This window comes from Mangifera indica, chromosome 9, assembly GCF_011075055.1.
Source record: "Mangifera indica cultivar Alphonso chromosome 9, CATAS_Mindica_2.1, whole genome shotgun sequence".
NCBI lineage: Eukaryota > Viridiplantae > Streptophyta > Magnoliopsida > Sapindales > Anacardiaceae > Mangifera > Mangifera indica.
In genome coordinates this window covers 1,001,181-1,018,763 of record NC_058145.1, presented here as the reverse complement: position 1 = coordinate 1,018,763, position 17,583 = coordinate 1,001,181, and the positions used below count along the sequence as shown (strand labels likewise).

General features: G+C 32.5%; 3 protein-coding genes across 3 annotated transcripts; all 3 read right to left on the bottom strand.

Moving 5' to 3' along the window:
- Positions 1-182: 182 nt before the first annotated feature.
- Positions 183-1,911, bottom strand: LOC123225297 (UDP-glycosyltransferase 88B1-like). The gene has a single exon (XM_044649229.1). The coding sequence runs from the start codon at positions 1,773-1,775 to the stop codon at positions 345-347; it is 1,431 nt and encodes a 476-aa protein (XP_044505164.1). The 5' UTR covers positions 1,776-1,911; the 3' UTR covers positions 183-344.
- A 5,980-nt stretch (positions 1,912-7,891) lies between these two features.
- On the bottom strand, positions 7,892-10,048 carry LOC123225120 (ABC transporter G family member 4-like). Its single transcript, XM_044648987.1, has one exon. The coding sequence runs from the start codon at positions 9,808-9,810 to the stop codon at positions 8,026-8,028; it is 1,785 nt and encodes a 594-aa protein (XP_044504922.1). The 5' UTR covers positions 9,811-10,048; the 3' UTR covers positions 7,892-8,025.
- A 4,103-nt stretch (positions 10,049-14,151) lies between these two features.
- LOC123226540 lies at positions 14,152-14,839 on the bottom strand. Its single transcript, XM_044651068.1, has one exon. It carries the CDS (start codon positions 14,738-14,740, stop codon positions 14,180-14,182), a length of 561 nt encoding a protein of 186 aa, XP_044507003.1. The 5' UTR covers positions 14,741-14,839; the 3' UTR covers positions 14,152-14,179.
- Positions 14,840-17,583: the final 2,744 nt, after the last annotated feature.

The window sequence follows — 17,583 nt, the reverse complement described above, 5'->3', positions numbered from 1 at the left end:
TTATTAGATGACAGCAAACCTTGAATCTTATATATTTTTTGCACAGTAGTTAAAGCCATGATGTGTTTTGTCGTGGAAAAAAAAAAATAGTGAGTTTAATCGGAATCCTACTCACTTCTTCTAGAAATTGGACTTTGCGCTCACATATTGAATTGGTTAGTTTAACCCCGATTTGGATAAAATTAATAATAGAGATTAAATAATTATTATTAAAATGACCTCATCTGTACGGTCTAATCTTCAAGTCATCACGATTAAAATGCTATGTTAAAATAGACACATTTCTACCGATCAACCGGTCAGTAGACTCATTTCAAGAGGGTTTGTCCACCACGTTGACTTAGTCAACCTTGTTTAAATGATTCGGCTAACTTGGCTAAGGCGACACGAGATGACCCACCGTCGCTAGTGGCCGCTGCAGCTCCCTCTTTCATTACTTTGACCTGCTCCCTTACTGCTTTACCTTTTTCCCACTCCATCAATTCAGTGATTCGTTTCTCTAACTCGGCTGCACTCACCAACCCCTCCTCTGACGCCTTAACTGGCAAGGCTACCTTCATCTCCTCCACCAAGAAGGTTCGACTCATTTTTTGCTCTGCGTACAATGGCCAAGCCAACATAGGCACCCCAGCACACATCGCTTCCAGAACTGAGTTCCAACCACAGTGAGTGACGAACCCGGCTACTGAGTCATGACTCAGTACAGCCGCCTGTGGCGCCCATGATTTCACTACGTGTCCTCTATCTTTTGTCCTCTCCAAAAAGCCTTCCGGCAAGAAAGACTCTATGCTTGGATCAGTTTCTGCTAACTTTTCCACTGTCTCATCGTTCGGCGGTGGAGTACGCACCACCCACAAATACCTAACGCCGCTTCTTTCTAAACCGATTGCAATTTCTTTCAACTGCTTTGTAGAGAAAACTCCCATGCTTCCAAAACATAAAAACACTACACTTTGACTCGGTTGATTGTCAAGCCAACTCAGGCACTCGTGTTTTACTTTATCACCACCGTCATTCTTTTCATTCACCACCGGGCCTATGAAATATACGGCTGGCATAGAGTCGTCTGGTGCACATTCTCCATTGGCTAGTGCTTTACAAGCCCTTTCTTCAAACAATTCAAACGAGTTTACTATTATCCCTGAAGATTTTGTCATGTTGATGGCAGTTTCCACGAAGCATTGATACTCATAACTCGCACGATCAAGTGTTAGCTGCAGCATGTCTTTTGCTCTAATGGACGGTGAGCCAGGGACATCTAATTTCATGTCGTCTAGATCTTTCAAGCTCTGGGTTAATTTTCTATGAATCTTGGGGAAGTAAATAAAATGAGAAAAGTTGTTTGCTCCAGAGACGAAGAAATAATACGTTGGGATGTTGAGACTTGACGAGACTTGGAACGAGGCGTTGCAGAAGAAATCAATAACAAAGGCTTTGATGTTTGAGCGCTTGGAAATAGCCAAGAGGGTTTCATGGAGATTAGGGTTGTTAAGTTGACCAAGCTGGTAAGCTAGGGCTGGGAAATCTTTTGCAGAAAAGAGAGCATTTTGAGGGGGAACGACGGGTGGGAGGCGATAGAAGGTGATGGAGGGTATGGCGGTGGATACGGTGGCTATATAGTCGTGAGTGGCGGTGGTTTCGAATGGTGCAGTGGGGATAATGATGGAGATTGAGAAAGAAGGGTGGTTTGAGAGAAAGAGTTTGCCAAACTCAACCATGGAGACTAAGTGGCCACTTCCCTGACAGGGATATAGAACAATTTCGCCGTCCGACATCGTGTTAGTATTTCAAAAGTTGAGTTTCGAGAAAAAAATTATATTGTTGTGCTCGTAATTCTTCATCACGTCTGCTTAAATAGAGTTGCTCAAGTGACATAAGGATTTGTAGTTAAAGCTTCCCACCATAGTGGCTGATCGAAACATAAAATTTTTCTATAGCATTGTATAAAATTATGAGATAATGATTTCAATTGTAACTGAATGTACGAGTGTGTAGCCAAACACCCCTCGGCTTTAGTTAGACTCGTATTAAAAAACGAGCTAAATTTTTTTGCTCGAATTTGATTCAAATTTTATCAAATGAATTTGAGTCAAGCTAAATTAAGACAAATCAACTTTCGAGACCGAGCTGACTCAGGTTATATCCAAACCGTATTAGAAATTGAAGATCATCTCATCTCTACGTCCAATTGAAATATTCCAAAAATGACCTCCCTATTTAAAGGATGATAGGACAAAAATGAAATCTAAAGAATATAAAAATATAAAAAACAAGTTTGAAGATAATTTGATGGAGTTCTTACTGTAGTAACAATTGAGTCCCCACAGCAACAGTATTTGCACAAGAAACTATACTAGGACATTATTTAATCGAGCTGAATTTGAGCTAAACCAAACCAAACACCCTTTGACTCAAATTCGGCTCTAATTAAAAAACTGACCAAATCTTTTGATTCAAGTTTAGTTTAAATTTTAATCAAACGAATTTGAGTTGAGTTAAATCGAACTGATTCGACTTTCAAGATCGAACCAATTCGAATCATATCTAAGCCTAATCCTAGACATAAACAGTTGTATACCCTTTTTCGAAAAAGTCCAATGTAACATATTACCCATTTGGTTGATATGATGTCAAATGAATATGTGTGCAACTATACCCTTTATGCATATCCATTTATTAGTTTAAAATCCTCTAAATATGCACGAATCAAGCCTTAACCTATGTCACTTTCACATATAAATATAATTACATAGGACAAATTATTTAACCATTGAAACGCTCCAGTGAGTGCTACCGACACTAATGGTAGGGCAGTGATCAATTGAAGATAAGAGAGCGACCTTCTACCACAAAAATAAAAATAGCAAACGAGTGGCTACCATTCTTTCTCTGCACCTTTCATGGCAAATCAATGCCACGTCCTCACTTTTTTGTTTTTATTTTAAAAATATTTCTTTAAATATTGTAAAGACTATTAAATTTAATAATAACTAATTCTAATTTATGTATATTCAATGTACTTTTCAAACTTGCGTCTCTTAGTTGTAAAAATGTTCTCCACTTATTTATAATGAATTATCACTGCTCCTAAATATATTACTTGACCAATTAAATTATGTATATTTATTTTTTTATATAATTTATATTTATAATTAATATAATTTTATATTAAAGATAAAATAAAATTTAATTGTCGATAATATAATATTTATATACATAAATTATATATCAATTTTTGATATACAATTTGTTATTCTATTAAGGGAAAAGAACTATTTCCCATTCAGGTTTTAGCTAAAATTAAAAATCATATCCATAATAATTGAAAAACCTAAACTCTCACCTATGACTTAATTTTTTATAATTTTTTTGTTAAAAAATAAAAGTAAAATTGTTATTTTACTGTTTATATTAAAAAGATATAAAATTTATTACTTTTTCTATCATAAGTTTTAAAAATAACAATTTTACCCTTGCTTAAAGTTTTAAAACTTTAAAAAGTAACATTTTTACCCCAAACCTAAGGTTTTCATATTTTTTGCATTATTGTGTGACAAAGAAAGTCTCTTTGTCGCACTCTATTGTGACACCAAGAGAATGATGAGGTTAGAGAGGACATTAAAAGAGATGTCGAAAGCTGAAATTGAAAAGTAAAGGTGAAACTATTATTTTCCAAGGCTACCGGGGGGTGATTGAGTTTGAAAAATATGAAAATTTTAGGTTTAAAGGTAAGAATGTTATTTTTTAGAGTTTAAAACCTTTAAACAAAGATGAAATATTAATTTTTAAAGTATAGAAAAAAAGAATAAATTTTATATCTTATTAATATAAATGATAAAATAATTATTTTACTCGTATTTTTAATAAAAAAATTAAGTTATAGATAAAAGTTTTAATTTTTTAATTGCTATGGGTGTAATTTTGAAATTTAATTAAAATTACGTGGGAGTAATCCTTTTCCCTTCTATTAATAAAATATTAAAAGATGATGGCTGGGTGCAGAATCCAAAATGTCGTCCTCGTCATAAATTGGGTAAAGTAGTGCTGTTGGGTCTCGAAATCTTAAGCAAAATTTGTTTGCTTTCGTTGTGAATCAGTGCAGGCTCACGGGCTTCCCTTTCTGTGGTCACATGTGAACTTCTCTAATGCCTGGCTTCTCCTTCATCAAGCATGCTTATAATGTTAAAAATCTCATTGACATAGACCCTAATATGGTATTCGACATATGTATTATATTATGTATTAAAAATTTATTTTTTTAATCATGCATCATATCAAATGTTTGATTTTAAAAAATAAAATATAAAATATTATAACTTGGTTGTTTTTATTGCCATCATGGGTGCTTTTGTCGCCATCTACATTTGCTTTCATTGTCACTTTGGATTCTAGATTTTGAAATCCTAGGATTTAGATTTTGGGGGGAGGGGGATGGTCCGGAAAAAATAAATTTTTTAAAACTTAATTTTAAAAAAAAATTGTTAATTTTTCAAACTAAAAAAAGAATAATATAAAATTTTAAACGTTTAATGATAAAATAATAATTTTATTTTTATTTTTAATATAAAATTTTAATAGAAATTAACTTAGACTTGTGTGATGGCCATGATTGTACATTAGACCACAATTTTCCACGTAAAATTAAATGTGAGAAAAAGAAGTATTCAATTTACATTGACTTGGCCCATTCAACATGTGTCTTATATCACCAATTATATTTTTTTGTGGTGGAAAAAAAAATATAGTGAATAATATTTTTTTATCACCAATTAGAAGTATGCAATTTTGAATTTGTGTAAAATATGGTTAATAACAGTTAGAATTAACTAAAAAATCTTATATCTATTATATGAGAATAAATGAAAGTGTGACTGAATTAGATATAATAAAGTTTTTTATGTGATCGACTTATTGCTCGGAAGTTGATGTCTACAATGTTGTTATTTAGCTTTGGGAAAATATTTTAATATAATATATAAAATTGAAAGAATACATGTTTTAATGAGGATGTAGATGACTAGAGATCTCTAGTTAGGGTATTTACGTTTTTCAGAGGGTTTCCTCGCTTATCTATAGATATCTTTTGAAAGTTTATCTATGGATGCTTGCCCCTTTCCTCTAAATAATCTTTTATATTTATAAGACGAAAAGAAGGGTTACACCTCCATCCGTTACAATTCGAGAATTAACATCTTATCTCATTTTGCTAAGTAAATAACTCATGTTTAAGTGATTAATTAAGATCAATCATAACTATGGATGTAAACTCCTTGAGCATCTAATATCATAATTAAGATCAGTCTGATTTCATCTTAAATTAGGTGACAAGATCTTTGAGTCAAGCAATTTCCCTAGAGACTTTTCTTTAGAGTCAAGTCCTCCTTTGGACACTTTTCTTTAGTCTCTATACTTACTTTATCGAAGTATCTCCTTGAGTATCCAATATCATAACTATAAACGTAAATTCTCGAAAAACAAATTAAATCATGTTAAAAAAATCATTTCATGTCCAATTTTTCCATTATATCTACTTCAAATAATGTGGTAGATATTAGGCCCATTATCATATTCCCAACTTTACTACCTACCATAATCTATCTTGTATAATATTTTGAAATGCATAAGTCAATTTGTCACAAGAAATGTTATCAACAAGATGCATGTAATATCTTTTATTACTTGTTCTTAAGTTTTTGGTGTGAGAGAGATTTTTGGTATACAATTTAGATAAACAGATAATGTGTTTTTATATTATTGGATAATTTTGAATTAAAAATAAAATAATATCTAATTATATAATGATATATCAACTATATACTTAAATTATATATAAAAAATGTATATATATAATATTACCCATCTGAAAATGATCGAATTTTGTGTTAAGTGTTGGCAGATAATAGGGCAAACAGTTATTTATTTAAAGAAATTAGAAACAGAAATGTAGGTCCAATTGTTATACTAATTATATAAAAACCCTCAAAATATAATTATTTAAATTAAAAACCTGTTTTATAATGTCTTAATTAAGCCATAGATTATAATAAAAACTCGTGAAGAGGCTTGATTGAAGAGCCCAATGCATTTCTTTCATGAAGTTGCAATCTCTAATAATGAAAATATCATAATTACTTGAGTAGGACTTTGAATTGAAATGGTTTCAGTTCAAATTCGATTTAAATCAAATTGAATAATGATTTAAACCCGATCAGACTCATTCAAAACTAGAAATACACATATTGTCGAGTTAGCCCTTGAAGGTCTGAGTCTCAGAGGTGATACAGATGATGTAGTTAACAAAATTGTCTCTTTTATTATCATATAGATGATTCTAGGTACATTTTTTATTAGGTGGTGCCATCACTGTATTATGAAAATTGATTTGAAATTGTCCATACATAAATTTCTCTATTTCAAAATATAGACTAGACTTATTTCAAGTTAGGTCTCCATTATTGGGTTAGAATCGGCATTTGGTTTGAACATATCGAATTTAATTTAGACTTTTAGTTTGATATCTTGATTTGAGTTCAAGAGTTCTTCTACAACTTTTCATTGAAACTTTTCTTTTCCTTTTTTTTCTGAAACTTTTTTCTCCAGTGAATTGATCTCTTCTTTATCAAACAAGACAAACTTTAAATTCAATGACTAACCTCACAACCATTAAACTAGATAAATTAATAATTTAATCTTAATATATAGTCAGAAACAACTTGAACTCATATTCTCTTGTACATAAAATTTCCTCTTTTACTATTTAAGTTATTTCTTAAAGGTTTTTTTTTTTTTTTTACAATTATTCTTCTTCTCTTATTCTTATATTACTATTCTCTGGCCAAATCACTGTTTACCAACAAACCCGAAGTAAACTTTTTTGTATTCGAATTAACCTTTGTTCGAATTTGGTCTAACCCAAATCAACCCGTATCCATAATCCGTTTAAACTAGACTGGATTAGGTTGTCATCTTCAGGATCCATATCAATGAGAGTTTTTAACATGATCAACATGCTTGACGAAGGAGAAAGCAAACTGACAAGACGTGAGAGAAGCCAGGCATTAGAGAAGTTCACATGTGACTACAGAAAGGGAAGCCCGTGAACCTGCACTGATTCACAACGAAAGCAAACAAATTTTGCACAACATTTCGAGATCCGACAGCACTACTTTACCCCATTTATCATGAGGACGACACTTCGGATTCTTCACTCAGCCATCATCTTTTAATATTAATAGATTGAGACCCGTGACTTCAAAGTTCCAGAAAGAATGGGGTCACCGATCTTAATGAACTTATCAACTATCTTTTTCTAAATAATTTGAGCCCACTTTGTTATTCTATGCTGTTGAGAAGATGGGTAACATTCTTGTAGAGATCTCAATTTCAAAAGTTTTGGAATCACAAATCAAGAACAAGCAATACGATAAACCGTAATCGAATTGTACCAAGATTAGAAAATTAGATAAAAAAGAAATCAACCCCATATATTTGATGAATCACTCAAACAATAATAATAAAAAAATTCTAATGTTTTTAGAGCTAAAGAGTCTTTAAATGCTTCTTAAAACCCTAGTCTCGAAAAATAAAGGAAAAGAAAACCAATTAAAACTAAACTAAAAAAATTATAACGTTTCCAAACATATAAAATATTTGCAAATATAATAGAATGTATATTCTAGAATCCCCATTGTGGTCATTTCAAGTAAGAACGAACTGTTCCTCTAGACGTTCAACATTTTATCAAAATTTTTGGAATTTTGCGTGGAGTGATTTGAGAATACATATAAATGAAAATAGAAATTATCTCGTGAATAAGTTTTAAAGTTACTTACCCAAAAAAAAAAAAAAAAAAAGTTTTGAAGTATACAAGTGCGAATTGAACATGCTTTACTTGCATATTAATTTGAATTTATTGATTTGATAGAGAGATCAATGAAGCCTCATAATCCAAAACAACATCTTCAAATTTGAAGGAACAGATTCAAAAACATGTTGAAAGAAAATTAAGATGTAGATTCAACAGCTTCACTTCTTTGATTGTGAAACCCTTTTAAGCAAAACCATGAAACAAAGCACACGATAAAGCACGAAGAATCCTATTAAGAAATAGATGTTTGTCCATCTCTGCCTTTCATGGAGTCCTCTTTTTTGCAACACGTCTCTTCCTGTCACCATGCACGTGCTGTTCTCTTCGTACCAAATGAAACACCTTGACGCCAGGCAAGAATACTCATTGATGAGGAGGGCGTCGAGGGCATATTTATACATTGAAAAGAAGTGCATGAAGAGCCAGTACTTTGGCAAACTGTCTTTGGAAATGAAGTAGCCGGAGAAGAGAAAGAAAGCGCCGAGAAGTATTGTTACAAGGGAAGTTCCGGCGATGTAATTTGGTGCAAGAGAGCTCAAGAAGAGAACAAATGAATTAGCCATTAGAACTATGATCCACATGACCAAAACAAAGTAAGCAAAAGCTTGCCAAGAACCACAAAGCCCCACTAAGAAGTAGACCGAGAAGGAGTATATCATTGCAACTGCAAGCAAGTATGGCAAAAAAACAAGGGAATTTGCTATGAGATAACTCGACAGCCGGTAAACCCCACTTGAAGTTTCTCGCAGTAGAATTGCCCTTTCATTTATGAAGATCGGAAGAGTCTCAGTTGTGGAGGAGAGAAGGAAAGTAAGAGTGAAGGCAAAAAGACCGAACCTTTTCTCTATTCCTTGCTTGTCATAGCCAATATTGATGTAGATTGTTCCTAGAACAAGGCCTACAATAAGAGCTTCTAAGGTGTTAGTCAAAAGCAGCTGCCTTGTTCTGTAAATGATCTTCCAAGATCTGTGATATAGAGTGCAGATTTCCTGGATCCTTGAGCTTCTATGCCTGATATTTTTCACATCATGATCGGAAGAAACAGAATTGCTTGTAGTATGCGTTGGTGATGAAGGGAGAGATGGCGGTGTAATAGATTTATGGCTCTCCTGGAGCTGGTTTAGTATTTCCATGGTGTATTCAAGGGCGTTAAGTTGAGGGGGAACAGTAAAGCCATTGGAGAGCAATAAAGTTTGTAGCGATGAAAGTGTTCCATGGTGCACAACAGTCCCTTTTGACAGCATGAGAATTTCATCAATTGTAGAAAGGATCTTGAAACTTGGTTGATGTATGGATAAAATCACAGTCCGGTGGCGTGAAATAGCGATGGTTTTGAGGATCTGCATCACGTTGTAAGCCGAGCTACTATCCAGCCCTGAAGTGGGCTCATCAAGGAGCAAAACAGCTGGGTTATGGAGGAGACTCAGGCCAATGGAGACTCTTCTACGCTCACCACCTGATAAACCATGAGCAAGCCGAGTATTGGCCAAGTGAGTCAACCTGAGCTCTGTGAGAAGATAAGAGACAATGGTGTCAATTTGCGATGGATTAGGAACAAGAAGGCGTGCTGAGAAGGCGAAAGTTTCAGAGACAGTGAGCGAGGGGATACAGGCATCATGTTGAGGGACATAAACGGAAAGCTTGCGGAATGAGGAAGGGTTGATTGGGGAAGAATTGAGAAGAAGAGTGCCATTTGTGGGTGAAATTCGGGCTGCTAAAATGTCAAGAAGAGTGGATTTTCCTGCTCCACTTGGACCAACAATGGCGAGGATTTGAGATGGATAGGCAGTGAGTGAGACATCACGGAGAATGTGAGATGGAGGTGTTGATGTGCAAGCTTTGTAAAGGAAGGAAGGTACAATGGAGGAACTTGATTTGATATAAGAGATCGAGGATGCTGTTAATTTGTAGGTTTTGAGTGGTGTTGGTGACTGATCTTCCATGGAGGAATATGAAGAGACAGTTGGAGGAAGATAGAATTTGGGATATAGAGAGGGAAGTGGAGAGAGAATTGTTGAAGAAAGTCTCCATGAGTATTGAGTATTATGTTATTGGGGCTAAGAAGAAATAGAATAAAAAAGTTCTACGGCCAGTAATTTGATCAGTTCTCAATTTTTCTAAAATAAAAAGTTTCAATTTTTGCTGTAAATGTGGGGCGGTGCAAGATGATATGGGTTCAAAACTCGTTGAAAGAGTTTTAAGGTTGGTCATTAAATTCAAGGCTTTCTCATGGTGACATGATGAGAGCACTAAAATAGTGCAAAAGATTGTCAAAATATTAGTGAGACGAGGGACAGAGATTTACTCTAGAAATGGGAGAGTCCAAGAGTGAAGTCAAGTGCTACACTGAAAAGAGATTTGATTGCCCCTCTACAAATTGGATAGAAGCTTGAGTTGCTCTCCTTTTGAAACTATAAAAAAATGAAACCAACAATAGTCTAAACCTCGAAAATGTCAGAGATGATAATTTTTAATACAACGTGTTAATCTAATATGATATAAAAAAAATCAAATTAGAGTTAAATTTTTTTACACAAAATTTATCTCTAATCACTCTAACACAATTCAAAATTAAATAGAGTAATATTAGAGTTTAACTTGATATAACTCAAATCGATTCGAATGTTTAGAAGAAATAATACTTTAATAAAATTTATTAGAGATAAATTATAAAAATGTTGAAAAAAAATATAAACAACAATTAAAATCTTTATCAATTATATATAGTTGTATCTTTATATAATTATAATTACTCATATTATTTTTTATTTTATTTAAATATTTTATTTTATTATTAAGTGGTAAGAATGTGATTTAGTTAATCAAATTATTGATATATTTTAAAGCTCTTAGTATATAATTTTCAGTCTATATATAAACAAGATAAAATGTTATATAATATGTTTTATTAATAATAGATTGAGGTAATTTTGTAAAATAATTAATAATTTCATATCAGATCAGATCGAGCCAATTTGAATATTTAATAGTTGATCTAAAGTTAAAAATTTTGATACAATTTTAATTCAAATCAAATTAAAATTGATAATCTCTAATACAAAATATGAACTGATACGATCGACGTATGATCTTATAATATAAATTGTTAGGTCTAGAAAATGGGTATGATCAAAGATGGGACATTCTATTGTGCCAAACCTTCATGCCCGTGACAATAGAAATATTTTTAAATCAGGCATTCGACAAAATTAAATAAAATCAATGAAAAAAAGAGATACATATAAAAGACAAATAATGGTTTAAGATTAATAATGTAAAGAGGCCATTATGGTGAAGGTTGAGAGAAATTGAGCAAAATACAAGAATGGCGTTTGAGAATCTTGTGAGGGTGAGTAATAGAAGACAAAAGACGTGCTTCTTGTGATATACTCAATCATTCGCCCTAATCAGTCACGAGCTCACTGTTCTCTCTCTTTCTTTCTGTCTATGGAGATTTGGCCAGCCTATATTAAAGTAGACGATGACATAAAAGACAAATAATGATCTAAGATTAATCAAATAGGTGAAGTTGTTAATTATTTAAAATTAATATTATAAAAATTGTATAATATATCAATTAATATAGAGTTTAAATTATTTTAATATCAAAACAAAGTTAATTTGGTGATACATGCCTTTTTAATTGTTAAATAAGGTTTTTAGTTCAAGTCTTAACAATGAATTACAAAAAATTGATTTTTTATGTTGATCAGATCAAATCAAATCTAGTTTTTTATTTGATTTCATAGTTTGAACTATTTGGTTCAATATAGTTTAACTCAAAAAACGGTTTTTAAGTAAAACGAAAACATTTTTACTAATAGGTGACGGTTCAATCGGTCGAATTAGCTAGTTGATTAGATTTTTAAAACCACAATAAGGGTTAATTTGAGTTTAATTCGAATACAAGGTGGCTAGCTCCGTATCTTTTTTATCTCCTTTGAATTGTTAAGTAGAAGAAGAAGAATAATAATTGTTGAAGAAGAAGAACAATGGTTCAAATGTGAAAGAATTATGTGAGAAGAAGAAATAACATCGTCGGTGAGACAATCTCTGGTGTGATGACATCACCAAGGCAAGAGGGTTTAAGTCAATTTAAGTTCGAAGTAAAATTTGTTTGAACTAAACAGTAATTTGAGTTCGATAAGTTTGGTCCAAATCCAAATCTTGTATGTATTACTTTGGGCATCATGCTCATGGTAGGCTTTAGGGCCATAATTCAATCCTTTAACACCAACCAACCCAAAAGTGAATTACGTGATTATATAGAGGTCAAAAGTATTTTCCACCCAAGGTTTGCTAGAATGACAAATAATCATCTTTAAGTTTCAATAATTCAAATTCCCACTTATCGTTTATTTTCGTTAGTAAATACTGCTAAGTGAAAAAGTAAGAGGCTATTTTGCATAAATTTTTTTATTTTCTCTTTCCCTTTATTCTCTTTATTTTTCATTTCTTTTTTATTTTTAGTATTTTCTATTTTAAAAAATTTAGAGGGTAAACTATAAGTTTTTAAAATATTAGGAATTTTAATAAAATTTTTAAGGGGTTTTGAAAATTAAAAAAATCCAAGGGTGTTTAAAATCAATCCGATCTAGTTTTTAAAATTATGACAAAGGTTAGTTCACGCTTAATTTGAATTTAAGATGGCTAACTCCAAATCATTTTTCACTTATTTGAATTATTTAGTAAAAGAGAAAGAATCATTGAAAAAGAAGAATAATCATTTAAATATAAAAGAATTATTGAAAAAGAAGAAAAAAACATCGTCAATAAGATGATACTTAGTGTGATGACATCAGTGAGATAAGACGGTTCAAGCTAAGTTGAATTCAAACCAAAAATTCTTTAATTTGAAATCAGTTTATTTGAATTGAATTATAATATGAGTTTGACAAGTTCAGATTAAATCTAAATCTACTGTGAATTACTTTGGGCATCATGTTCATGGTAGGCTCTAGCCCATAATTCAATCCCGTAACACCATCGGCCTAAAAGTGAATTATGTAATTATATAGAGGTCAAGAAACCATTTTCCACTAAAGGTTTGCTAAAATAACATTACCACCCTTTAAGTTTTAAGAACCTATTGCCACCCTTTAAGTTTCAAAAACCCAAAATTTCACCCATCATTCACTTTCGTTAGTGAATTTTGTTAAGTGAAAGGGTAGAGAAGTTTTTTTTTTTGGGCGATTTAGGGATAGGAAAGTTATTTTGCCTAGATTTTTTATATTTTCACTTTCTCTTTATATTTTTAATTTTTTTCTCCTTTATTTTTAGTTTATTTAATTCTCGAAAGTTTAGAGGGTAAATTATAATTTTTAAATATATTAACAGTGTTAATAAAATTTTCAAGGTGTTCTGAAAATAAAAGAAAAATCCAAAGGTGATTTTAATTTTTTTTTTAATTTCAATATGTCCCTTAATAGTTTCAAAAAATGACAACTATACTAAAAAAAAATTTTCAAAATATAATATTTTAAAACTAGTTAGAGTTTTGATATTTTATAAATTTTAACGATAAGTTTTAAAATTAATAAGAATAAATTGATAATTTGATACTTATATTAATTATTAATAACAATTTTATAATTATAATAAAAAACGAAACAAGTAATTTGCAGAAAACTTAAACATATTCAATGGTCCACTTTTTAAAATGTAAAAGAACAAAATTTTTTTTTCATCAAACCTTTGGCGGAAAATAGTCGATGTTTTTAAAATTAGATTGATGGTAAAATCAGTTGTTTTACTGATTTGTAGTTTGATCGATTCAATTAGACAATCAACCGATTTAACTTTTTACTAAATTATTATATATTTTTAAATGGTGTCAAATATTTATTATATTTTTTAACCTAAAATACATAAACAATATAAAATGTAATTTTAAATATATTAATTAAATAATTAAAATTCTATTACATAAATAAATAAAAAACTGATTATAAATTTTATTATTAGTTTAATTAAGGTATTAAAAATTGTAATTTTTTAAGTTTCAATAAGATAAAAACTATGTAGTATTATGTAACTTTGTTGGTTTTAAATAATTTTTTCAGTTCAACGGGTTATTAGGTTTGACATAATTTCAAATCAGTTAATATTTATATGTAAATCGGATTAGATCTTGAAATTAAACTAGATAATACATTACTTCACGGTTTAATCGATCAAGCCGATCTGTTTGGTTTGATTTTTAAAACACTAAATGAATTTGAATTGTTGCTTTGAAATCGTTTGAAATTTCGATCCAGTATAACTATAAATGATAAGAAAAGACATAGAAACTCTTAGAAATTTATTAATGGATCATTTTAATGGAGAAATACAAAAACATGGCCACAAATTCTTCTCTTTCACTATGTAAAAGAAGAGTAGCACTGGTGCCACAAAAACATACCCACCGTATGATGGCGGAGCAGGAGACCCATAAGGAGGTGCGTTATACGCATCTCGTGGAGGATATCGGGGTTCAATGACTCTTATGTTTTTTACGTCAACTTTCCCCTGAGGCCTACCAGATGGTCGCTTGAGAGTCAAAGTACGGGCATGCCTGACTTCATCAAGAACTTCTTTGAGCTTAAGACGAGCGGAGCCGATGAGTTTCTTGGTATCCTCCTCTTTGCCAGCATGGACAATGTCGACGAAGAGAGTGGTTTCACTGTCGACGGGGCCAGGTAAAGGGATGGTAAGTATGTCGCCCCAGTGAGGACAAGTGTCACCGTCTTCGTCGACCTTGCAGGAGCGCTTTTCGTTAGGATCGACCCAGACGACAGCGTATGGCCTATTGGGGCCGTAGCGCCAGTTGACGTTCTTGAGGTCTTGGGCGGAGGAGATGGTCACCTCTACTTGATAGCCAGAAGATGCCATTACGAGAAAGAAGATGAGAATAGAATTGCGATTGTTTTGCCTTGGTAGTATTGATAAGTATTTATAGGCTGGCTGCAATGGATGGAAGACTTAGATACTAAGCATTGTATCTTTTATGGAAATATAATCTGGCAAATGCCGGCTTTAGGTTTTTACTGGGGAAGGGCAAAGGAGAGAGTTGATAGGGTGAAGAGTGATGAAATATGTAAAACTACTAATTTTGATATAACATTGCTATGCATACGTGATTATCTACAGATATATATCAAATATATATTCATTTGTGTATTTAAAATAGATTCAAAATGATTCGATTTTCATATATTATTTTTCTATAACCAAAATTCGATGTCAAAGTATTGTCCAACCTAGTTTGAACAACCCCATTAGAAGGTGCACATAGTTTTGATTGCTAGTACATAGTTTTCTAACTTAATGTTAGAATCCTACAAAATCTGGTCTGGTTTTGCCGTTTTGGTACATAATTAAAAGGCCAAACGACTATTTCCCACCTAAGGTTTGATGTATTCTCAAAAGTCTCCCCTTTAACTATGGAAACACCAAATACCCACCCATGGCCGGTTAGATTTAACCAAACCCTAACGCCTGAAAATTTTATCTCCTTTTGCCCCCCTAAACTTTAAAAACTGAAATTTTCCCCCCGCCTAAGTTTTAAAAAATTGCAGTTTCACCCTAGGGTTTGGTTTTGAAATCTCCGACAACCTCTCCGGCTCCGTTGCCGACGGTCGCTCCCTCCCGAAGCAACCTCTCCTTCCGGCGATCTCTTTCCTCCCATTTGGAGGTCCGATCGGCGCCCGGAGACGTCGTGGGAGACGAAGAACTTCGTCGGGAAGACGAAGTTCTTCGTCTTCCCAGAGGTCTTCTTCTGGGAAGACGAAGAACTTCGTCTTCCACACGAAGTTCTTCGTCTCCCACGGCGTCTCCGGGCGCTGATCGGATCTCCAAATGGGAGGAAAGAGATCGTCGGAAGGAGAGGTTGCTTCGGGAGGGAGCGGCCGTCGGCAACGAAGCCGGAGAGGTCACCGGAGATTTCAAAACCAAACCCTAGGGTGAAACTGTAATTTTTTAAAACTTAGGCGGGGGAAAATTCAGTTTTTAAAGTTTAGGGGGGCAAAATTAGATTCTATTTTAGTTTATTTTTAATATTATAGCAAAAATGACGATTTTACCCCTACCACCGTTAGGGTTTAGTTAAATCTAACCGGCCATGGGTGGGTGTTTGGTGTTTCCATAGTTAAAGGGGGAACTTTTGAGAAAACGCTAAACCTTGGGTGGGAAATAGTCGTTTGGCCTAATTAAAACCTAAATGGATCCATAAATATCCATGTCCACGTCATTTTATTAGTATTTTTGTCTTTACTTTTATATTATTTTATAATGTATTTATAGAGATAAGTTTCTCTCAATTGTAGATTCTCAATTAATTAGCTCTTAAATACAATTAATGACCCCTAAAACAAATTTAATTGACTTAAAAATATGATGAATTTTCATTAACATATATTGGTGTGATATTTTACAAAATATAAATTAATATTTATTAGAGTGGATTACATTTTCTCAATCCAAAAATACTTTTCTATTCTTGGATGGTTTAAATCAATTTTTTTTTTAAATCTAAAATCAAATTCAATTTAAAAAATAAGGATAAAATATATTTTTTCAGCCAAAAAAATTCTTAAAAAATAAGAAGAATAATCCTTTTATAGATCTTACATTGACATATTAAAAATGATAGTTTGATCATTTTACAAGTTTAAAAACTTACAATCCAATATTTACAATTTTGAAAATTCAAACTATCACCCCAACCACATCCTTACAATTTATCTCTTTCATACAAGAGATCAACATATTAATACCAATTTGATGAGAATTAAAATTCATTTAAGATTGAAGATACTTTTGAGTCCACTTGTATATATATTGAGTAGGATGCGGGTTCATATTTTATTACTCATGTAGATTTTTGAAATTTTATTGTTCATGTAGATCGAGTAGGATGTGGGTTCCCCCACCTTGCGGATCATGCTCTACCTTTGGAGATTATGTGTTATAATCAACAAAAATGATCAAAACATATATTTTAAAAAAGATACACAATTAGGAGGTTTGGGTACAAGTTTCAGAGGTTAATGATGTCATTTATCGTGACACATGAGAGATGGATGATGCAAATTTAGACAAAAAATTGTGAATCATTCCCCCGCTCTTGAGGGTCATGTGCTATAGTCTACAAAAATAGTTAAATGAGAGATTTTTTGAAAAGCAATGATTTAGAGGGGATCGGGAACGGTTTTGGGAATTGTCAATAAATTCATCTACCTTAACATATGAGAGGTGGATGGTGTGAAGGATAGCCTAAAAACCCTTGGTTGTTTCCCCACCCTCAAGGATTATGTGTTACAGCCCATAGAAATGGCATTAATGGAGAGTTTAAAAAAAAAAAATGTAGATTTAGGGGGGTTTGGATGCAAGCTTATGAGATTGTTAGTTAGGTCATTTATCCTGACATGTGAGGGGTGATGTGAATTTGGACCCAAAAATTATAGGTCGTTTTGCCACCCTCAGTGGTCATGTGTTATTGCCTATAAAAACTCAAAACAAGGGGTTTGGAAAAGCACGAATTTATGGGGGTTTGGGTGTGGGTTTCAGTGACTGTATGTGAGGTCATCTACCATTACGCATGAGGGATGGATGATGGGAATTTAGGTCAAAAAGCTATTGATCGTTCCCCTACCCTCAAGGTTGTGTGTTATATAGCCCACAAAAATAGCCAAAATAGAAGGTTTTTGTAAAAGTGCAAATTTGGTGGAGGGGTT

Bases quoted from the DNA above. Each gene is read 5' to 3' on its own strand.
- LOC123225297 (XM_044649229.1), bottom strand. From the start codon at position 1,775: ATGTCGGACGGCGAAATTGTTCTATATCCCTGTCAGGGAAGTGGCCAC.
- LOC123225120 (XM_044648987.1), bottom strand. From the start codon at position 9,810: ATGGAAGATCAGTCACCAACACCACTCAAAACCTACAAATTAACAGCA.
- LOC123226540 (XM_044651068.1), bottom strand. From the start codon at position 14,740: ATGGCATCTTCTGGCTATCAAGTAGAGGTGACCATCTCCTCCGCCCAA.